The sequence below is a fragment of the Arvicanthis niloticus genome, chromosome 7 (genome assembly GCF_011762505.2).
Source record: "Arvicanthis niloticus isolate mArvNil1 chromosome 7, mArvNil1.pat.X, whole genome shotgun sequence".
NCBI classification, from domain to species: Eukaryota; Metazoa; Chordata; class Mammalia; order Rodentia; family Muridae; genus Arvicanthis; species Arvicanthis niloticus.
In genome coordinates this window covers 77,614,173-77,637,496 of record NC_047664.1, presented here as the reverse complement: position 1 = coordinate 77,637,496, position 23,324 = coordinate 77,614,173, and the positions used below count along the sequence as shown (strand labels likewise).

At 41.6% G+C, this 23,324-nt stretch overlaps 2 protein-coding genes across 5 annotated transcripts in view; one reads left to right on the top strand and one right to left on the bottom strand.

Moving 5' to 3' along the window:
* The window catches only part of Paics (phosphoribosylaminoimidazole carboxylase and phosphoribosylaminoimidazolesuccinocarboxamide synthase), a 34,773-nt gene extending 28,204 nt beyond the window's left edge, over positions 1-6,569 (bottom strand). For both annotated transcript variants that reach the window (XM_076938698.1, XM_076938699.1), the window contains exon 1: positions 6,170-6,569. In XM_076938698.1, coding sequence (XP_076794813.1) covers positions 6,170-6,554 — 385 coding nt within the window. In that variant the 5' untranslated portion in view covers positions 6,555-6,569. The remainder of the gene's footprint in view (positions 1-6,169) is intronic.
* Positions 1-22,989, top strand: part of Ppat (phosphoribosyl pyrophosphate amidotransferase) — a 34,492-nt gene extending 11,503 nt beyond the window's left edge. The window contains exons 1-11 of one of the 3 annotated variants that reach the window (XM_076938701.1): positions 5,248-5,338; positions 8,028-8,094; positions 8,855-9,061; positions 13,523-13,635; positions 13,736-13,926; positions 15,524-15,596; positions 16,411-16,562; positions 16,806-16,933; positions 17,902-18,123; positions 19,733-19,853; positions 20,827-21,222. In XM_076938701.1, the coding sequence (XP_076794816.1) occupies positions 8,858-9,061; positions 13,523-13,635; positions 13,736-13,926; positions 15,524-15,596; positions 16,411-16,562; positions 16,806-16,933; positions 17,902-18,123; positions 19,733-19,853; positions 20,827-21,023 (1,401 nt within the window). In that variant the 5' untranslated portion in view covers positions 5,248-5,338; positions 8,028-8,094; positions 8,855-8,857 and the 3' untranslated portion in view covers positions 21,024-21,222. Of the gene's footprint in view, positions 1-5,247; positions 5,339-8,027; positions 8,095-8,854; positions 9,062-13,522; positions 13,636-13,735; positions 13,927-15,523; positions 15,597-16,410; positions 16,563-16,805; positions 16,934-17,901; positions 18,124-19,732; positions 19,854-20,826 lie in introns of those variants that run through there. The other 2 variants (XM_034508695.2, XM_076938700.1) reach the window with 2 other exon arrangements.
* The last annotated feature ends 335 nt before the right edge of the window (positions 22,990-23,324 follow it).

Genomic DNA, 23,324 nt, shown 5'->3' with positions numbered 1-23,324 from the left:
TTGTTGCTGCTCCATAACTGTAATTTTGCTACTGTTATAAGTCATAAATATGTTTGGAGATTGTTAACACAGGTTGAGAACCACGGTGCTAGGCAAATCTCCAGGAACTTGAACTTAGGAATTAGTTATTGACAGTCCAGGAGGAGCTGCAGCCCTGGCACTAATAATAAAGAACACTTTATAATTTATATTTAAAGTAAGAAAGAAAAATTTTAGAAGGGGAGGGGCATTAACCCAGCAGAAGGATAAGGATGTACTTTTATAACTGTGACACAATCTGTGTATCAGAGTTAATATGAATCAGTTGTAATGCTGGTTACAAAGTTGACCAGCCAGGCATTCTAGCAGTGAACACTACTCCAGCTCTAACAGCACATAGTTTTTTTCCCCATGGGACTTTTCTTGTTCAAAAGTGTGATCTGATTGTTAACTAATGACATTTCCCCCCCCTCCCAAACCTAGGAAGCACAGAACTCTCTCTAGTAAATCAGAGAAGAAAGGCTTCTAGATTGTGTGGCTTTGACTGTAAGTCATCACAGGCCTTTCTCCTTTCCAAGGCTGTCCGAGGCTTTCTCCTGCAGCCCTGTGGTCTGAGTGGAAGGGGTGAGCCATCAGATAGCAAGCTGGCACTCAACACCTTCCTCTCCTCAGCCACAGGGCAGTAGTTCTCACTTGGAACATGCCTCGCCTCACCCGGAAGATTTGCTGTGGCCCCTGGTCTCCGCATTTCTGGTGCTGGAGACCAGTGATCTAAGTTTTAAATCAGTTCTCTGACACCAGCTCCCTCTACACTTTAAGAACAGCAGCCAACAGAAGTTACCTTATTCTTGTTAATTTCCCTTTCCATTCATGTATTTCATAAATATGAGTATTACTCAACATTTCACATGTTACGTCTTAAGTAGCAGCTTGTGTTCTTGTAAAACATTGAAGGTCCCCCCTCTCTCATGACCTCATCTAAACACACTTGTTCTCTAGAGCTATTGGAGTTAGGGCTCCCAGTATAAGAATTTTCTGGAAACTGAGGTGGGAAAGTTAAATTTATTTATAGCAGTACCCTATAACACCTTATTTTTGTTATACATCTGAAAAGCTCTTCTGATATATTGCCTACTGAACCATCCCTAGTGAGGTCTCCACCAGTGACTGTAGGAACATTAGGAGATATGTAGTTTTTATTTTATTCCCTTTCAGAATTTCACTTTAAAGTCACTAGTACTCTGTGGTTCTTTGCTTTTAGATTCCTTGACCTTGGGCACCTTTTGCCTTAGGCCACTGGTAGGTATTGATCATATGTAAATTTCTAAATCTTCTGACACAGATTCCTTTGGGCAGTGACAGATCACTCCACCACCTGTGGGCAACTTTCCTGTGGATAGCTTACATTTTCCTTTCATGGAAATAGCTACAGAAATACCTAACATACTTTCTTCTTCTACTTCCATGAAAGTTTCTTAACTGCTATTCCCTCCTGGCTTCTTTAGGTGCACACAGCAGGGTTGCATCATTTAGCCACAAATAAAATCTTTAGGAAAGTACTTTGTAGAGGTCTTCAGGGCCACTTTCCCTGATCCTCCCATTTTCGGCAAAAGTGTCCTAGGTTGCGTCAGGGTTCCACAGAGGCTGACTTAGAACTTAGATTCCTGGCTCCTGGTCCAGAACTGGTTCAGTTCCTTTCATGTTACCTGGTTGTGGGCGCTGTATCTCTGTCCTTTGAACTACAGTTATTTTTAAAGGTCTCCATGATATTTCTCAGAAGGCCTCACCCACCTCTAAGGATTTCTTGACTGCCATTTTTAGATTTTCTATTTTATGCAGTTGCTGTGAAAACATACCTTCTGTGATCTGAGATTGCATATTGGGTTTTTGAAAACTTCATCTGTTTTAAGATTTGTTCTAAAAAGCCTACTTTATTTATTTTTTCTTCTTTTTTTATTGGATATTTTGGTTATTTGTATTTCAGATGCCATTCCCTTTCCCCATTTCCTCTCCCCAGAACTCCCTATCCCATCCCCCCTCCTCCTCTTTGCTTTTATACCATTTTAATTACATGCAAGTACTAAGATCAGTTCTAGGTTGAGGAACTATCAATACAATAGATGCAAATCTTCAAAGAACAAGCAAGACAATAAACACAAATAGTCAAAGAACAAGCAAGGCAAAATTCTATCAATACTCCTGTGGTCACTGTTTCTTATCAGGAGGACCAAAGTATCTGAGCCAACTTCCCTGTCCTAGCCCAAAGTCATTTTCATGTCTGAAGCCTACTTCCTTGTTCTAGACTAAAATTTAGATTCCTGCCTGAAATTACTTCTTTGTTCTAGCCTAATATTTAGATTCCTGTCTGAAGCCCACTTCCTTGTCCTTGGCCAATGCCACATTCCTGCCAAGCAGCCCCAAAAGCTCTCTCTCTCCTCCCCCTTTTTTATTTCAGTCAACAAGACTGAGCCTGTCTTAGGTAGTTCTGACAAGAATGCCTTTCTTACCTCCTTTTGTGTGTGTGTATGTGTTTATTTCCTCCTTTGTAATTATGTAATCTTTTTTTTTTTTCATTTTGGAAAACAAACATCCATTAAATCTATTTCATTATCAATTCAACAACCAGTTTATTAAATAACATTTAAGGGGCCCACCTGATGGTTCAGTGGGTAAGTGGCATGCATGCCTGGCAACCTAAATTCACTCAAAGAAAGAACACAAATTTCATAGAGTTGTTCTGACTTCCACATGTGCACTGTGACACATGCCCCCTCCAGCATGTGACACAGCAGCATTGTAGCAGATACGCAAAATAATAACTTAAATGTGTAACATTTAATGAAACCTACCTAATGCAGCTGAACCAGCCCCTTCATGATGTGACAGTCCTTTTCCTCCCCTCCCAGCATGTCTGGTCTGCTCCATTTCTACATGTGCACGTTGTGAGGTTTGTTCCCCATCTTGGAATTCACACTTTTGTGATATTTCTGTTTTGTTCTTTCCCAGCATGGCACTTTATATTTCCAGTGATGCCCAGGACTTGGGCTGTTCTTACAGTCTTGTTTCATGTTTTACGTTTCTGTGCTTTGTTCTGGGTGGCTTCCAGTCTCTTTCTATTCCAGTGTTTTGAAGCCTGCTCACAATTTGTTCAAATACCCTTTTATTTCTCACTGTCCCTTCTAGCTGCTGTGGTAAGTTTTTTTCTGACCAGATGCCTATTAGAGCCCAGACTTCTGTGTTTCCCTCCTTCCTTTGCTACCATTGGAATAAAAGTTGAATTATTAGGGGGTTTCGGTATATGCCTGCATCAGCTAGCGAGAGAAGAGCACACATGGATTGTGTAATCAGGCAAAGTATATAAGCAGATAAAGTGGTAAGTCGCCGTCTCCATAGGAAGCGAGGTAGCAAGGGTTAGCTTTTCTCTTGAGGCACAGACATGAGCTAGTTTGAGTAAGGGATTAAAAGTAATTAAAGTGTACGTGATTTTCTTTTATTTACTTCAGATGTGAATTTCTATTCATCTTGTTAGACCCCTAGAAAGCTGACATAGGTGTGTTGTTGGGTATAGGCTTAGCTCTGAGATTTCTAACCTGATTTAAAGTGTAAAGTTTGGAACTTACAAAGCCAGTATTTCTAGGAAACTTGATTTTACTAAAGAAATTATGTGACCTAGAAATGATAAATTTTCAGTATAGATTGTTTTTTTTTAAAAAAAGGAGAAATCGTTAATTCTAAGTCCCTGTCAAGGGGGAATGTCTATTTTCCTTACAATTCAAAGCCAATCTGACTTTCTAACCTGAAAGATCAGTTTCTTTACATTTTGGCCTTTTCATTCTTTCTGATACAAGAGATGAACAGTAAGATTCCTTGGTGTACTGGCTGGTTTTGTGTTAACTTGACACAAGCTGGAGTTATCACAGAAAAAGTAGCTTCAGTTGAGGAAATGGCTCCATGAGATCCAGCAGAAAGGCATTTTTTTCAATTAGTGATCAAAGCGGGGAGAGCCCAGCCCATTGAGGGTGATGCCATCCCTGGGCAGGTAGTCTTGGGTTCTATAAGAAAGCAAGCTGAGCAAGCCAGGGGAAGCAAGCCAATGAGTAACATCCTTCCATGGCCTCTGCATCAGCTCCTGCTTTCTGACCTGTTTGAGTTCCAGTCCTGACTTCCTTTGGTGTTGAACAGCAATGTGTAAGTGTAAGCTGAATAAACCCTTTCCTCCCGAACTTGCTTCTTGGTCATGGTGTTTGTGCACGAATAGAAACCCTGACTAAGACACCTGGGTTCTGGGTTCTGATGATGCTGATTTCCTGGGATAGCGTCCTTGTGTTCTCATGATGCTGACAGTGTACCTAGAGAGAGACAAGAGTTCTCCATGCTGAAATGAGGAGAGAAGAGCTAGATTGATGCAACTGATAGCTCCTGTAGAGATGGACACAATTTATAACAGTGGTATGATATAGCTTACTGATGTGCATAAGAGCTGGCAAGGTGGCACAGTGGGTAGAGACACTTCTGCCAAGCCTGATGATCTGATGACATGCTTGATCCTCCAGACCCACAAGGTAGAAGGAGAGAACCTATGTGGCCACATTTAAACTGTCTGTTTAAAATCAGGTTTCACAATTAATTGGGGCTAAATTGCCGGTAAGGAATGGTCCAGATTTAGATTTGAAATTTAGATTTAAAATTTTGCATTAAGACAAGCAAGGGGAACATGGATGCCACAGGTCACTTACCATCAGAGCCTGGCTAGGGCTTAGTAAAGAAGGATAAACATGTCTATTATCTGGTTTTATGGTCACAGAAAAGGGCTGGCTCGAATGGTCGGTGGAATGAGGAAAGGCTCTTACACCTACCTCTTTGGAGGGTTTTTTCCCCTTCAAGTTGGTCATTTGTGGTGTGAATCATAAAAGTCGTACAGAGGCCCTGGTCTTAGAGATGTTAAGCTGGAACACTTACTGTTCATGGTGCATTTGTAAAAAGCAAGGAGAGACAAGTGAGTGGACTCTTAGCCACTGTGGAAATATGACCCTGATCGCTTTCACTTATGAGAACATGAACCTTAAGTGAGATGCCATTGACGTGAGTAGTCCTTTACGGAAGTGTGTAAGTCTAAACGTGTTGTGCACAGCTAGTTAGGTGTGAAAGTGTCAGTGGTGGGGTCGGGAGTGAAGAGGTTAATTTCTTAGCACTGCAAAAGATAAAAGAAGAGAGGGGGAAGAAGGGAGAAAAGGAAGGAATCATCTACACTGTTATAAACAAGGACATCCAACCAGCAAGAGCTAACAGGAAGGACTGGAGGTGTGTGGTAGCACTTGGTCAGCAAGCCTGAGGCTGTTCATTCCCAGAACTGCATAAGGTGAGGGTGGGGTAGTAGGTTTTAGAAGTTAATTATTCTTTAAAAAACAAAATAGAAACAAATGGGTGGCAAAGGGCTTCCGACAGGAGCTAAAGAGAAAAGAGAACTCTCAGAGCAGCTCCCCAGAAAGAAGCATCAGTGCTAAAGATGGCGCCAGCTACTATCCCTGTCTCCTTCATCAAGTTCTCTTACTGGATCACAGCCTGGCTGTGTGTGCAGATGTTTGTCTGCACTGAGACAGTGACTAGTACACAGAGAAATGGGAGATGGCTTATTTAGTCTTCACCAAAGCTGGAGAGAAATCTCTATCTGTTGACCTTGCCTGTGGCAGTGACGCATTGGTTGAGAAGAGGAAGGTCTTTGTCCCACCAGGTCCTCAGGCAGCCTGTTCTCATTCCTGGCATTCAATCCCTGGAGGAGCCCCTAGTTCTGGGGCCTCCATTTTAGATTTATTTATTTAGTCTTTTTATTTATCCATTTAAGAGGTGGGGATATTAGATGATAAACTTCGGTCTTGTTTGGAGCTATGTAAATAACAGCAGCCGGACAGCATTATTTGATATTTTCCCTTTTGCTAAGGATATAAAAATAAGTCCTAAAGTATTCAGACCTGTCTGTTTCAGAGGCATATCAACCCAGCCATAGTTACTAGACCAATTTAGGGCTGTTTTAATGTGTCTTAGCTGTGTTGGGATGGTTTGGAAGTTCATACCTTGTGTCAAATGGTATTTTGGGTTTTTTTATCTTGATATTTCAGGCTACGCTTATCACACATGTATTCAGAAATTGTAAATGCAGTGACAGACAAAAGAATGGCGTTTTTCTTTTTACCTTCTCTGATCTCTGGGGCGATACTTGAGCTCAGGGCTGCCAGGTACTTGTTGTTACCATCCTTCTCCTCTGTTAACTGTGTGGTTGCTTCAGACTGCAGGATTGTGTCCAGATCTCGGAAGAACTTCATAGTTCTAGAGCCGTCTCCTGACCTGTGGGCATGCTTAACTGTCCTGTATTCATACTTGAGGTTTTTATACTTTGCCCGGCACTGTTTCCAATCTCTGTATACTCCTAGTGCTCGCAGCCTTTTAGCAACGTAAAGAAAGATTTCTTTATTTCTCAGTGTTCCGGAAAGTTGGTTTCGTACACTTCTTTCTGCCCAGACACTTAATAAAGCTTTAACCTCCTCCTCGGTCCAGTGTTTTCCAGGACCACTCTCCATGTTGAGAGTGACCTGGAAGTGATTTGCCATTTCTAGCTCATGTTTTTGTTTCCTAAGAAACCAGAGGACTGGTTGTCAATAAGCTCCTAAGAGCTTAAGGGGGTGTAGTTTAACTGGTTCAAGCTGCCTGAGGGAGTAACTTGAGGATCTGCCAAAGAAGCAGGCTTGGTGGTTAAAGAAGCCTGGGGCTGTGCTAATCTTACATATTGGGGCTTTAGGGAAAAATTAACCTTGGGACAAAGGGACTGAAAAGTACTTTGAGGGGGTAAGGAGTCTATTTCTTATAATTTTTGGATTCATTGAAAGTGTTGGTTATTAAAAATTACTTGGAAATGGTTGGCAGTAGCTGTGGGGATTTTTTTTTTTTTTAAGGTTTATATCTAATATGAATAGCTATGTATTTAAAAAGCACTGCATTTGGGCTGAATTGATAGTTCAGTGGTTAAGAGCACTTGTTCTTGCAAGAGAGGGGACTCAGGTTCTGTTCCCAGCACCCATGTAGCAGTTTACAAATGTCTTTAACTCCAGCCCTAGGGGATCAGACACCCACATGGTGCTTATACATACGTATAAGCAAAACACCCAAACACAGAAAATAAAAAGGAAAAACACTTGCAAAAGCATTACAGTTTGAGGTTTATAGTTAATAATAACTTGAAGACTTGTTTCATACTGCGGATGATGGTGATGGCGCTCCCCTCTGATCCCAGCATCCAGGAGGCAGAGCTGAGTTTGAGGCCATCCTGGTTTACATAGCAAGCTCTAGGACAGCCAGGCTACATAGAGAAACCTGTTACCAAACAAGGAGGGTGGGGATTGATTTGTTGGAGACAGTTTGGAAATTATAAAAAGCAAAAGATAAAACCTTTAGCTGGATGTGGTGACAAGTACCTGTTAGCCCAGCACACTGGAGATCAGAGCAAGAGGTGCCCATGAAGCTAGCCTGTGGTATACTGAGACCTTGCCTCCGAAAATTTCACTTGATGTCATGTACAGTTTTGGTGTATGAAACTAAGTATTCTTGCCTTCTATTACATCGATATCTCATACTTCACCGGTTGAGACTTTATTCAGAAGCAGATTATAGGCATTAGATGCCCAAATTCTGGAGTTGGGTTGTTTGTTCTGAGCTCACAGTACAACCTACCCGCTGCACATGTAGTATGTTACTTCAGTTTCTTTGCATTTCTCTCTGAGTCATAACCATAATGTCAGTTTCACAGGATTGATGTGAGAGCCAGATCAGATGATTCACATAAATACTGATTACTGAAGGACCTGGCACATCAATTAGAATTAGATGACACTATCCTGTTGTTACAGTCCAGAGACAGGAGGCCAGTGTTAGTAGCATTTAACATGTTGGGAGCCTCAGCTTGTGGGTTCTCTCCGGGAAAGGTATGCTTGATAAAGCTCTGTGGGAAGCTATCAGTTGGCCTGATCTAACAGATGATACATTTATTTTGTTCACAGAGGTCAGGAGAGTGCTGGTATTGTGACCAGTGATGGGAGTGCGGTGCCTAAATTCAGGGTGCACAAGGTAAGTCATTAAAGACAGGATGCTAGTGAAAACTGTTGGCAGCTGGTCATTAATGTCTAGGGTGAAGGCTGGGCATGGTCAGGACTTGAGGTGCAGAAGCAGGTGGATCTGAGTTTGAGGCTAGTTTGGTCTGTATAGTAAGACCCTGTCTCTAAGTTAGCAAGTAAGTAATAAGTAATTATGCATGGACGTGTAAATAAATTTGCGGTTAGAAGCCATACTCTTAGATAGGTCTGCTTCCCACTGTGTGTCCTCGCATTTGTCAAATTAGGACGCACTTCTTCTTTCCCAGTGATCTTTTGCTAGGCTGGCTCATTCAAGCCAGTAGGTCATCTGTTTAAATACTTTAAGATGCTTTGATTTTCATTGCCTAGTAATAAAATCTTATTGTTAACTATCTGTCATAAGATAGAAGTGTTTCGGTGTTGTGGCAATCCTAAACTAATAATGTGAGTATCCCCAGTCCATTATAAAAAGTGAGTTCATCTGGGCAATGGTTGCGTATGCCTTTCCACCCCAGCACTCAGAAGGGAAGGCAGAGGCCGGCTAATCTCTGAGTTTGAGGACAGCCAAGGCTATGTAGAGAAACCCTGCCTCACACCCCCCCACACACACACTCCAAAGTGAATTCATTCAGATTCTAGAGCACAGAGACAGTATGCGTCTGATTTGGGTTGCCCAGGCAGTCTTGTTACTTGGATTGTTAGCAATCCTAGTTTCTGTTTTTTCCTAAAATCTACTTTTACTTTGACTTCTCAAGGGAATGGGTCTTGTAAACCATGTTTTTACTGAAGACAATTTGAAGAAATTGTATGTCTCAAATCTTGGCATCGGACATACGAGATATGCCACCACGGGGAAGTGTGAGCTGGAGAATTGCCAGCCATTCGTTGTTGAGACTCTTCGAGGGAAAATAGCTGTGGCCCATAACGGTGAACTGGTAAACGCAGCTCGGTTGAGGAAGAAGGTAAGTTTTCTAACAGCTCCCTTTTGATGGTTAATGAAAGGAAGCTGAAGACCTCGACAAAGGGCATCTTCTAGTTATTGCCTCTTGTTACCTCGGTGCACAAAGCCATTGCATCAGAATTGCCTGACATGCTTGCTGTAAATCCATATTCGTATACTCCCCAAGTGATCTGAAGCAGCGCCACTTTGGTGCTGTGATTTGGAATGTTGTTTTATTGTTACTGTCAACAGCACAGAAGGCTACTATAAACATCTCCTTATAACTCTGTTCCTATGTTCATGTTCTGAGTTTGTCCAAACTCAGCCTCAGCACACCCATATTCCTGTGACCTGTGCTTCCGTTCTCCCTCGGGTCCCCTATCTCAGGTCCCCTATGTTAAGAGCTCATTCCATAAGACTCTCTCAGGTCAGATACCCACCCCGTGTCTAGGTCTTTGGCACTTAAGGGCCCACAAGCTGTAAATTGATTTCCTACATCCTTCCTTGATTTTGGTAGTGCAGTGGTTCATGGAACTCAGAAAAATGTTTGGATTTGTGCGTGTTGATGTATTTTAAGAGACATTATAAAGGATACGGAACAGGTGATGAGATGGGGACAGGCTTGTGAGAGGACGCGTGGAGCACCGTTGTCTTCTGGACACCACTCCACCGTGCACAGCATCCAGATCCGTGAAGCTAGCCCTTTTAGGTTTTATAGACACATGTCTACTAAATTATTGGCCTTTGGTGGTCATCTTGACACTTGACACCTGTTTCCTCTTTGGAGGTTTGGTCTAAGGCTGAGTGTAGCTCTCTGGTCACGTGATTGGTTTCTGTGGTAGCTCCCCTCTATCCTGAAGCTGTCAAGAAGTATCTAGTCAGTCCCGTCCTTATTATATTATTGTACAAAATACACTCACTTCGGTGACTCAGACAGTTTTAGGGTTGTGTGCAGGAGAGATTAGGCTGAAATCATTATGCACTTGGCTCTTCAGATCTCTCAAGTGTAGATAAAAAGTATTTGGAAGTAGAAAACAGTGCCTATTCTGAACACGCACAGCCTCCTTCCTTGTTACGGCCTAAATAACCTGTCAGTGGTTTACATTGTGTTAGTTACTGTAGGAAACAAGGAGGCTGGGTGGTGGTGGTGCTTTCCTTTAATTCCAACACTCGGGAAGCAAAGGCTCTCTGAGTTTGAGGAGAGCCAGGGCTACACAAAGTAAGAAACCTTGTCTTGGAGGAAAAAATAATCTAAAGGGGATTTAAGTGTCTTTTTGTTTAAGACCTTATGTGTGCTCAGTAAACAGTGTGCCCGTGAGCCATGTCCTGTGTGTGTTTTCAAGGGATTCGGTCTGCCGTGGTGGTTGGGTGGTTAGGTAGCCCAGATCAGAGCTCTAGCTCTAGCTCACGTCAAACTCATGGTAGTCCTCCTGCCTTCATCTCCTAAGTGCTGGGATTACAGGCATTTCCCTATCTGAACAATACCATGAAAATGTAAGAAGAAAGTGGAGCACAGACTCACTCAGTATTCCTTGTCTGAAATGCTTAGGTGAGAGGGTTTTCAGATTTTTAAGTATTTATGTGCCCATCGTGAAATGCCAAGCCAACATGAAGATTATATTTCATGGTACAAATTAAACACGTTGGCTAAATAAAGGGGATTTTGTACATTTTTTTTTTTTTTAAGCTGGGGGATTCTCTGCTCCATAGGCATAGAAATCCTGAGGACACAAAGTGCAGCTCCCTTGCTGTCACAAGTTTTGAGCCTAGGGTGTCAAGGCCCTCTGCTGCTAATATTACCAATCTGGGCTTTCCGCACCAGTGACCCAGAGTCTCATGTTACAGCCCTGAGCTTGGGGTGTTGGGTAGCCAGAGCCAGCGAGCTTTGGCAGCGTTTTGGAACCCTCCCAGCTAAGGTCTTGCAGCTTCTTCACAGCGTTTGCTATCCACAGTTCTTTCTGTTTTGTACCATGTGCATGATGGAGCCTCTGGAGACAGGGAGTGCGTTACATCCCTAGCTGCTGGAGTTGCGGGTGGTTTTGAGCTGCCGTGTTGGTGTTGAGAATTGAACCTCAACGATCAGCTGTTGCTCATAGCTACTGAGCCATCCCTTCTGCCCTTTCCCACCGTTCTTTATAATTCTCTACAGCCCTGGCCACCCCCTTAGAACTCTTTAGGCTTCTTCTAGATGTTCCTGGGTGTCCCTGGGATGAGGAGCCCCAAGGGATTCTCTGTCCTTCCTTCAGTTAACTCAGCCAGCTGGATCCATAGTGAAAGATTCTAAGTAGGCAACAGGGCTGACCAAATGAGCCGGCTAATCACAGTGGCGGCTGCGCTGCCACGCAGAGGCAGTGGACAGGAAGGAAGTCTCCCAGACAGATGTCCAGAGGGGGAGAGGAGCCTCGCTTATATATTTGGGTTGATGTGGTTCAGAGAGGAACTGTCCCCAAGGTGCTGAAGACAACTGTGAAGAGGTCCAGGGGTTATCTGAATGAATGGCTTCGGTCTGCAGGCTGCATTGCTATCCGAAACTTTCATGGCATAGTAACCTTTGAGGGTTCTGAGAAGTAAGTCTTATGGGTGACCACTGTCAGTCTGAGTCTCCCCTGCAGTTGTCCTGACCCATTCATTTGGCAGCTATCAGGATTTCCCTGAAAATGATGAAAGCTGCAGTTGGGGTTGTCACCTTCCCCAGGAAACACCAGTCACTGCATCACAAATGACACAGCAGTGTTCCACACAACTCAGCCATATCTGAGGGCCACCAATTTACCAGTAGCAGCTCTGTAGCCAGTCTCTGGCTTCTGTCTCTGCTGTCCTCAGACAAATACAGGCCAGCTCTTGGGTAATTGCTGCAATGGCAAGTCTTAACAGGGTCAGATCATGAGGCTGAATGTCTAGTTCCTGACACTTTCGCTTAATCTAAAGGAATAGATAATTGGAAGTCATTACAATGAAGATCTGTCGTGAGGTTACTGTTAACAGTCAGCTGAGCAGCCTCAGTGAGGGCTGGGGGCTCCTGGTCTAGACACTTTGGAGCTGTCTTGATTTGTCTGTATGTTGTCTAAGCATAAGAAGGCATGAGAGGAAAGTGGAATATGAACTTAAAGGTGACAAATGAGAAAATTATAAATTAGAAACAATCACAGGAAACTAGAATCTGGGAAGAAGGGCGGAGTGCTTACTTGTACAGGCTGAGTGCTGTTTGGAGCTTCCTTTGTTAACGGTCTGCACTTTCTAACTATGCATGGTCATTCCATCTTTTTGCTGCTAATTACATGGCATCTTTATGTTCCTGGTAGCTCCTTTGGACACATTTGTGCCATTCATTTATTATCTGCTTTCTTCAGCTCAGATTCTGGTTATCTTCATTTGATAACTTCAGGACCAGGCAGCGGTTAGTAAAGCATCCATACTTCTCACACAGATGCACATGTGTTGTGCATCCTGTTTCGTGCTGGTATCTCATGTGTGATAATTCGTTATAGAAGCAACTGATGATGAAGTGGTGATTGGAAGTGTGTAGAGCCCAGGCCCCATTGCTGCTCAGTGTGGCTCTGCTTTCTATGGTAGCTTTAGGGTTCTTTGTGAGCACCGGCACTGTGGCAGCTATAATATACATTTCTGTCCACAAATTGGGAAAGTATTTTTTTAAATGTAGACAATCACAAAATTCTAAATTTGAAGTGACTTACAAAAAATTCACTGCTGCCGGGCAGTGGTGGCGCACGCCTTTAATCCCAGCACTTGGGAGGCAGAGGCAGGCGGATTTCTGAGTTCGAGGCCAGCCTGGTCTACAGAGTGAGTTCCAGGACAGCCAGGACTACACAGAGAAACCCTGTCTCGAAAAAAACCAAAAAAAAAAAAAAAAAGTTCACTGCTTAGGAATAATCCTCACCAAGAGTTCAGTCTAAACAACACAGTTAGCCAGCTATTAAATGCTTTTTCGTGTCCACTTAAATCATTCTGTATGTGTCTATGGTGAAGCCTCTGTCTTGGTCAGTCCTGGTGAGAATTTATTGATCATAAGATATATTCAACCAATGCTTATTAAATATCTCCTACATTCAGTCATTTAAAATGCTGGTTCCTGGCTTCTTGGTGGTCAGAAGTGTGGGTGCTCACGTATGCCACCAACAAGAGTGGAGTTTGAGAGTCATTGGAAGGAATGTGCCCTATTTATTTATCGGGATTGTGGAGGGTAGAAAAGGCCACAGGCCAGTCTGCTCATCCTCAGACTCGAGTTCTGCTTTATTCTGCTGAAGTGCTTTTCTCCTGCTTAGCTGTGGAACCGTCATTGTTCCCAGCAGTCGGACCACTGCTATGAGTGTGCACATACCGTGTGGGGCGTAGGGGTTGTAACTTAGTATCTGTTACTAAGTATCTGTTATAAGTATAGAACACCTGGTTTCTGTTACTGTGTGCTCTTGGGTCGGGAGTGGGGCATCTAATGGTCTAATGATGAAACTTCTCTCTCCCGTAGCTTCTGCGCCATGGTATTGGGCTTTCCACATCCTCAGACAGTGAAATGATTACCCAGTTACTTGCATACACCCCTCCTCAGGAACAAGATGATACTCCAGACTGGGTAGCAAGGTAACTATAGAACTGGTCTGTAGTTGAAGCTCCGGCGGTGAGAGCTTTGCTTGTGTGCGTTTAGAGCCAGAGTGATTCATTCAGTTCCCTGTAATTCCAGAATTAAGAACCTGATGAAGGAAGCGCCCACGGCGTACTCTCTGGTAATAATGCACAGGGATGTCATTTACGCAGTGCGAGACCCGTATGGGAATCGGCCTCTGTGCATCGGTCGTCTTATGCCAGTTTCTGATATAAAAGGTAATGGGTCTCTGTGCATCCGTCGTCTTATGCCAGTTTCTGATATAAAAGGTAATGAGCCTCAGAGAACTGATTCCCATAATGCTTTTCAGAGTTATTGGCGAGTCTTAAAATCCTTGCCCTTCCTCTCCTTTTTCTTGTATGAGTCCCCAAACCTGTGGTTACAGGAAGCTTATGGATAGGAAGAAATAGGGAAGGGAACATTTTTTATTTTAAAATTTTATGCGTGTTCACACTTTGTATGTGGCCATGTGCTCCTGTGCTGCCTAAGGAGGGTAGGAGAGGGTGACATCCTCTGTCAGGCTCTACCTATTCTGGTGAAGCAGGGTCTTTACTGAGCTTGGAGATTGCCTAGCCTCGGCTGGGTTTACAGATATGTGCAGGGTGTCAGGGTTATTATATGGGTGCTGGGATCTGAACTCTGGTCTTTGTATTTCACAGCAAACTCTTTAGCCCTAGATATTGGTGTTTTTAAAAATATATGTAAGGGGTGGAGGTGTCCACATGGATTTATGCATACAGGTGTGCTTGCCTATGCGTGTGTTTAGAGGTCACAATTACCGACTTCCGTTGCTTTCTACTGCGCTTTTTGAGACACGATCTCACTGAAACTGGAGCTCGGTTTTCAGCTAGAGTAGCTGGCTGGCCAGCGAGCTCTATGGGACTCTCCCGGAGCTGGGGTTACTGAGGTTATGGTGATTACTGCCATGCCTACCTTTTACCTAGAAGCTGGGAGCCAGCCTCAGGCCCTTTTGTTTGCATAGCAAGCAATTTAGTCAATGAGCTTTAGCTTTAAAAATACATTTCTTTGGCCACGTCTTTCAGTGTATTTAATACCATGTTCATATTCTTTCCTGAATTGTTAATAATTCAAGTTTTTGGCTTATCCTTATTTCTTTTCTTTTCTTTCCTTTTCTTTCCTTTTCTTTTCTTTCTTTCTTTCTTTCTTTCTTTTTTTTTTTTTTTTTTCTTCTTTGAGACAGGTTTCTCTGTATAGCCCAGGCTGTCCTGGAACTCACTCTGTAGACCAGGCTGGCCTCAAACTCCCGAGTGCTGGGATTAAAGGCATGTGCCACCACAGCCCGGCCCTATCCTTATTTCTGCAGCAGTTTTTCTTTATGATTTATCTCTCCTGTTAATTCATGCTAGCATAATGAGAGAAGGAAATTTGGCTTGTTCATTGTCTTTTTTTAAGTCATGCAGCACCACCTGCTTTTAATGTGATAGATGATACTCACTTTTCTCTATTTGATGTTTAGCTGTTCTATGGCAGAAGCGTCTTTAAAAAAAAAAAAATTACATCCTGCATTAGAGTGCGCAATGACAGACAGCAGTGGCCTATGGAGATCAGAGGACCTCAAGTCTGGGAGTCCTTTCTCCTTCTGTCACTTGGTTTTCAGGGATAAAGCTTAGGATGTCAGGCTTGGCAGAAAGCACTTTTATCCAGTGAGCTATCTCACTGGCCTAAAAGCCTTTTGAAATAGAATTACTTGAGGGGTCCGGGGATATAGCTGATTAATACAGTACTTACCTGGGTTGTGCAAGGCTCCTCCTGGCTTCTGTCCCTAGGACTCCATACAAAAAAAGGCAAACACTAAACAAGGGACCCTGAGTCCATTCACTAAATTGCTTGTCTTGTGACTTACAGAGAAAAAATCTTCAGAAACTGACGGATGGGTGGTGTCTTCGGAGTCTTGCAGCTTTTTATCTATTGGTGCAAGGTAAGTTGTATCCTATTCATTTTATTATTTCCCTCTACATTTAGGAGAAAAAATTTCTACCAAATTTGATGACACATGACTGTATTCTTAGCATTCAGAAGTCTGAGACAGCAGGGAGCTTATAATTTTGAGAAAAACCTGAGTTTTGTAAATATATATGGACACAGTGTCCTCTCCCTACTCCCTCCAGAGGAGGGCTGGTGAGTGAGAGGAAAGAACAAACTTTCTTTGAGGCATGGTGACAAACACCTAATGCCCAGAACTGGCTGGGGAGGGGGAGTTAAAGCGGGAAAAGTATTTGAATCTTAAACTTAGGAGTTAATGCCAGCTTGGGCAACCCTGTATCCAAAAACAAGAGAAAGAAATGAGAGGTTGGGATTATAATTTTTTCAAGGTGATAGATATTTTCTTATTTATTTACTTTGTTTCTTTGTGTTTTATTTCTGAGACAGGGTTTCTGTAGCCTTGGCTATCTTGGAAGTCACTCTGTAGACCAGGCTGCCTTTGAACTCAGAGGTAGAACCACCTGCCTCTGCTGGGATTAAAGGCGTGTGCTACCACCACCCATAGGGATATTTTTTATTTTTCCATACCTTTTTCTTTGCTGTGAGAAAGCATTTATATATGTGTTTTGTTATTTATAGTGTACATAGCAATTGTACTGACTTATGTTCAGTACTGCCTTCAGATTCTGAAAAATTCCTACAGAAAAATTAAAAGTCTTTTCTCTTTTGCCTTTTGAAAATTAGCATATATTCATTGTATAAAATGATAGGCTTCAAAAATATCTTCTTGTCTGTATGTTTTTCCTAAGATATTGCCATGAAGTCAGGCCTGGAGAAATTGTAGAAATATCCAGACATGGTGTCAGAACTCTTGATATAATTCCAAGGCCTAATGGAGACCCAGTGTCGTTTTGTATCTTTGAATATGTTTATTTTGCGAGACCAGATAGTATGTTTGAAGGTAAGCCTATTTCTTCTCTTTGTTTAAATAATTTCATTTATCTTACTGAAACGTGAGGATCCGTACTTACGTGGTTCTTGGGAGGAGCGTGGCTTTGTGCTGTATGTTACTGAGTCACAAGTCATAACTGCGCCTCTTTTCAACTCTCAGATTTTGTTTTTAAGTAATGAAGATTATCTAATACATATTAAGGTGAAATTATGCTAAGTTAAGACAATTTGGTTTCCTTTCCAAACATTCCAGACCAAATGGTTTACACAGTAAGGTACCGGTGCGGTCAGCAGCTGGCGATTGAAGCACCCGTGGAGGCAGACTTGGTTAGCACGGTTCCAGAATCTGCTACGCCTGCAGCTCTGGGATATGCAACAAAGGTATCTACGTTTAATTATTGTCTGTGAGTCGGTCGTCTGGCAGTGAAATAAGAAATGTGAACCCACTAAGGGGAAATTCATTAACTGACTGTAAGAAGGAAAGATTCTAATGTTGATTCCTGTGCGAGAGTTATTAGACATCTCTTTCACACTGTGGAAGGGGAGAGCTGACTCAAATGAGCTGTCGTCATACCTCCACACTGGCTCTGGGGATTGTACATGCACATGCAGGCACACAATAAGTTTTTAATTACCCAAAGATTAGAATATTGGCCTCATCTTAACTGTTTAGCAACACACAGAATAGTGGGTTTCACTGTGGCATTTCCACACACGTCATTTCCGGTGTTCTTACTCCTCCCTCCCCCGCTTCTCTCTTGCTTCCCCACAGTAGTTCTCCTCTGCTTTCGTGTCACATGCCCTCCATTAGCCTTTACTTCTACTTTCCCCTTTGGAATGTAATGTCTTGGTCCTGCCTGGGTGTGTGTCCCCCAACCCAAAACACACACACACACCAACATAGATCTTCAGGTTGCCTAGATACATTTCAGTGGCGTGCTCATCCTTTTCTCAGTGTTCCACATTGTATCAGTTCCTTTGTGAGTTTGTACAGTGCTTCTTCCTTTCCTTGGAATACAGTCTATTTTCTCTTTCTGGCTCTTCTACATGGGGTCACACAAGCTTCTGGTGTAGCATCTTACTTGAAAGTCTGTGGCCTCCATGTTTTAAAAAGATAAGGGCTCTTTTGTGGTAGCATAGACTTTCAATCCTAGTACTAGAGAAACCTAGGCAGAAGCATTGTGGTGAGCCGGAGGCTAACCTAGGCAACACAGTGAAAGGCTTCTAAATGAAGTAATGTGCATGTACTACAGACAGTACCTTGAGCATGGATGAATACCTTTTGTTTCTAAAAGGCATTGTTTTAGGCCGATATTGCTGCTAATGTGCATTTCTTTCCCCTCCATCAGTGTGGGCTGCCATATGTGGAAGTGCTGTGTAAAAACCGGTATGTTGGAAGAACCTTCATTCAGCCAAACATGAGGTTAAGGCAACTCGGTGTTGCAAAGAAATTTGGCGTGTTGTCTGACAACTTTAAAGGCAAAAGAATCGTTCTCGTAGATGATTCAATTGTGAGAGGCAATACTATCTCACCCATCATAAAACTCCTCAAAGAATCTGGTGCAAAAGAGGTAAGTATTTTAAAGCATATGCTGTAGCACCAATAATTAACCATAGAATGTGGGCATAAAAAATGCTGTATCCAAGTGGATAACCAGTGTAACCTTGTATATCAGATTGCTCTATGATAGTCGGGCAGCAATCTGGAGAGCATGTGCTAACTGCTCTTACACTATACTGAGTTTAATCTTTAATAGATTGAGAAGCTAAACATAGAAAGAAGGTCACTCCCAGCACTTGGGAGGCGGTGGCAGAGGATCAAGTTTTCAAGGCTGGCTGTGGCTGCTGATAAACCTGTCTCAAAAAACAACAAATAAAAAGCCCAAACATTTTTCTCAATATAATATTTTTGAATTTTATATATTGTTCCTTTAGGCATCATGTGTCTTAGTTAGGGTTTCTATTGCTGCAATGAAACACCACGACCAAAAAACAAGTTGGAGATGAAAGTGTTATTAATAAGGTTTACATTTCCATATTATAGTTTATTACTGAAGGAAGTCAGGACAGGAACTCAAACAGGGCAGGAACTTGGAGGCAGGAGCTGATGTAGAAGCCATGGAAGGGTACTGCTTACTGGCTTGTTTGGTCCTCATTGTTTGCCCAGCCTGCTTTCTTATAGAAGACCCAGGATTCCTAGCACAGGGATGGCACCTCCCACAATTGGCTGGGTCCTCCCCATCAATCACAAGAAAATACCTTACAAGGTTGCCTCCAGCCGCCACTATGAAGGCATGTTCTTTTTTTCTTTCATATATATCCCTTTACATCCTGCTCATTTCCCTCAGTCACCTCCTCAAAACTTTCTTCCCTCCCCCTTTTCCTCTGAGTGGGTGCCCCCCCCCATCCACCCTCCCCTGCCACTTCAAGTCTCTGTGGTGCCAGGTGCTTCCTCTAATGGAGGCATTTTCTTAATTGAGGTCCTCTTCTCTCAGATGACTTGAGGTTGACAAAATTAAGCAGCACAACATGTTACTGTACATTTTTAATAGACAAAAAATAATGTAAAATAACTTTAAAATTCTTTTGAAAAACTCAGAAGAAAATCTTTGTGACTCAGTTCATCGCAGTGTTTGCTCTCTTGTAGCAATCTGAAACAAAGTTTTCTAACTTTGAATATTTCAGTCCCTTAAACATTTAATAGGAGTCCAGGCCAGCCTGGTCTACAGAGTGAGTTCCAGGACAGCCAGAGATACACAGAGAAACCCTGTCTCGAAAAATAACAACAACAAAAAACAACAACAACAACAAAAAAAAAAAACCCTGCCTGTGTGATGAAATACAGTGTCGCCATTTAAATCTGTGTGAAGATTTATGATATAAAGGATTAAAAATAAAATGTAAATTTTTTTTTAAATTTACATGGTTTTAACCATGTAAATGAATCAAACAGAAAGGGCAAAACCAATAGTAGAAGAAGCCGTGTTAGGATTACTAAGATTTTTATTATAACCTAGCCGATGTTATCTTTTTTTACTGTGGTAAAATAAAGATCAGCAAAGTACCCTTAAAATTAGGCATTCGAACAAAACAAAAGCAGCAGTAGGAGTGTATATCCACTCAACAGGAACGCATAATTAGTTTGACTGTGAGTATATGATGTGGTTTTTTTTTTCCAAGGTACACATTCGAGTCGCTTCGCCACCAATAAAATATCCGTGCTTCATGGGAATTAACATTCCTACAAAAGAAGAGCTTATAGCCAATAAACCAGAATTTGAATGTCTTGCAGAATACCTTGGTAGGTGTTAACATTTCTGTAATGTAAACTGTTTGTTTTAAATTTTAAGTGTACTTTTATGTAAAACAGCAAGTAGTTGGAAGATACATTTGAGTGCTGGGGAGGTGGCTCAGTAGTTACAGTTCTGCCTATGCAAGTTTTGGGGAACCAGTTGAATTTGTAAATGTTACACAGGGTAGGTGTGTCTGTAATTCCAGAGACTGTATACCCAGAGTAAGCTGGCTAGTTACAGTCACAGAATGAATCCTGAGACCATTAACCTTGGCCTTCTACAGACGGATGTATACATGACTGTGTGCACACATACACACTGGGGACAGTCATTCACAGTTTCACCAAAAGTTATCTTCTAGAAGTAATTTAAACATATAGATTGCAAATCCTATTTTATGAGGTGGCACATGCCTTTAAATCTAATACAGGAAGCAGGGGCAGTCAGGTCTGAGTTTAAGGCCAGCCTGGTCTACAAAGGAAATTCCAGGATAGCTAGGGCTACAGAGTGAGACTTTGTCTCAACAAAACAAAACACAATAATTGTTATAATATTGAACACAATTCTAAAGAGTAAAAGGGATGGCGTACTTTTTATATTAGAGCTGTAGGTCAAAGCAAGATCAGAAAACATAGTGTTATCATAGAATAGAATAACCCCCTCCCCTACACACACACACACACACACACACACAGGGTTGAATGGAGAGATTTGAATGTTCTAAGCCAGCATTTTACCACTAAGTTACATTCCCAGTTTCCCTCTTCTTTAAAAGTTTGAATTGTCCTGGTTGGCTTGAACTTAGGGTCACCTTGCCTCAGCTTCCGAAGCAGCAGGGACTGTAAGGAATATGTCATCAGATCCAGCTTTTTTTTTTTTTTTTTTTTTGGAAGGCTAAGAGAAGTTTTCACGTTTTCACTCTGACTTAAAAACAGCCTGTAGCTGTGTTGTGGTGAGGCATGTTTTCCTTTTCTCTTGCAGGGGCAAACAGCGTTGTCTATCTGTCAGTGGAAGGACTGGTTTCATCTGTGCAACAAGAAATAAAATTCAAGAAGCAGAAAGTGAAAAAACATGATATTTCAATTCAAGAAAATGGAAATGGTCTGGAATATTTCGAGAAGACAGGACACTGTACGGCTTGCCTCACTGGGCAGTACCCTGTGGATCTGGAATGGTAGCTGTCTGGACAGATGCTTCCAGACTGAAAGGTCATCAAGAAGTAGTTTACATACTGTTACTCAGTTGGTACAGTGGATACCACATGCTTATGTATGTATACCTTAAGCTTTGAGATTTTCTGAAGTTACTAAGTTGTTATAATTGAACCATGGAGATTACATGTAATAAAACATCTGGAAATTCTTTTTGTACATGGACTGACTTTTCACCCAAGAGAAAACGGGAGGTTAGTGGCATTTCCCAGACCCATGCTTGAGTGGTTTTTAAGAGGCTAAACCAGGGATGTTATGTACACAAGACGGGGGCTTTATAAAGATTATATATATGAAGAATTTGAATTCATTGTGCCCCATAGGTATCTAGTCTATACAGTCAAGCCTGTAATTATGGCCTTGATCTTAGATTCTTCCACCCCATACACACGTGTGGCTCTGGGGACCAGTGTAAAACTCTTTAAAAAATGAAAACCTACATGGGAAACCGAGGCAGGAGAAACCCTAGTTCAAGGCCAACCTGGACTTTCCTGTCTCAAGATAAAAAACCTTTCTGTGCCTCGGACTCCCCATCTGTTTCCTGAGTCTGTCATACATTTAATACATAGTAGGAATGTGTGTACCTGTTGTAGGATGTTTATTTAGAATTTCCTTTCTACCCCTGCTTTTTATGGTGCATGGTCATTAGCTTTTCAGAAGCTAGTGTTAATTAGCTTTTGCTAAATCAGTTTTCAGTTTGATTGTGATGGAGGGAAATGTACAGGTTTGTGGACCTTTTCCATTCTCTTTGGGATGCACCAGAATGACTGAAAAATGTATCTGGAGCCTTTTTGTGTTTTCCTACACTTGATGAAAAAATATTTAGCCTAGTAACTAACTTAGTCCATTGGGAAGAGTTTTAATTTCAAGTAAGCCTTTATCCTTAATTTGATTAAACTTGGCTGTTTGAATTGAGAGCTTGATCATTAACAGTAATGTATATACTTATGATTTAAACCGAGCAAATAGAAACACAGTAGGGCTGATTTTGTTAGAGGCTAAGGGGAGCCAGTGTTTTGGGAATTACATTGCCTGTACCCAAGTGTTAGCTCATTATCATGTTTTTTCTACTTTATTTTGTTAGGGCTAGTGACATTTTATTTTTAATTTTGTTTTTATTGTGCAGATTTAATGGGTTGAGGTAATTTACTAACTCCTGTTTGTGTAAGATTTTTCACATGGAATAATAATAATTTCTATATTGTTGCCAAAATTTGCTATATACATTTCAAACCCACTTAGAAATATAATATTTATTAATAACTGAAATTATTAGTCTACATTTGGTTTCTAGTATCATATGTTACATAATGGCAGGTCAAGATAAAATGTTAGTACTTTAAGGTCCTGTGCTGCAGTGCCTGAGGTTATCCTGTGGTGCAGATACAGGCAGATTGGCGTTTCCCAGCTCTGGGGCCATTTCAGTGGGTGCAGACTCTTATGTTAAATGCATTTCCTGTGGCAGCATGGAGGGGTAAGGCCTTTAGGTCAGTTTGTAAATGGCCTTATTTAAATTTGATGTTTTACAAAGAAACTCAGGGAAGGTACTACAACCAAAATCTCTAATTGACTTTTGCGTTTTTTTCCATAGTTTTTATTTTGTTTTATTGGAATACTTTTATAAAGGGAAATAATAACCATGGTTGTTTGTACAACTTTCTTAATTATTACTTCATTGTTACCTTTTATTTTACAAGTTTCTGAATATGGATTAAATTAACCTTTTTTACCAGTTTCAAGCCTTGTTTTATCTGCTTTAAATGTATATAACTAGAGTACTATATGCTGAAAATATGAAAATGTGTTTGAACACAATTAACGTCCCAAACTAATAATGTAAGCCTATTTTGTTTTGTTTTTTCCGTGTGATTTTTTTTTTTTTTGGCGACAAATATATGTAATAAATGTGTTTATATGTGTACTTCTTTAAAAATAGCAGTAATTAGTACTACATTGGGCCACATTTCACACCTGGCACCAGCTGGTGAGATCTTATTTCTCTGATTCAGGCATTTTAATAAATAGTCCATCTCTTATGAGCAGGGCAAACACAGCCAAGTAGGAGGGCAGGAAAGTAATTGGAAAATAGAATGTCAAGGCATCATTGTGGAACAATTTCTTTGGAAAGGTGAAGGCATGGTTCAAGGTTCAAAGTGTTTAGAGGGCTTGAAACAGTCAAACAAAGTAACAAATGGACAAATCAGAACATCTAGACAGTGGGGTCCAATCCAGTGGTAAAGGAAACAGGTTGGGAAGCAACACAAGATT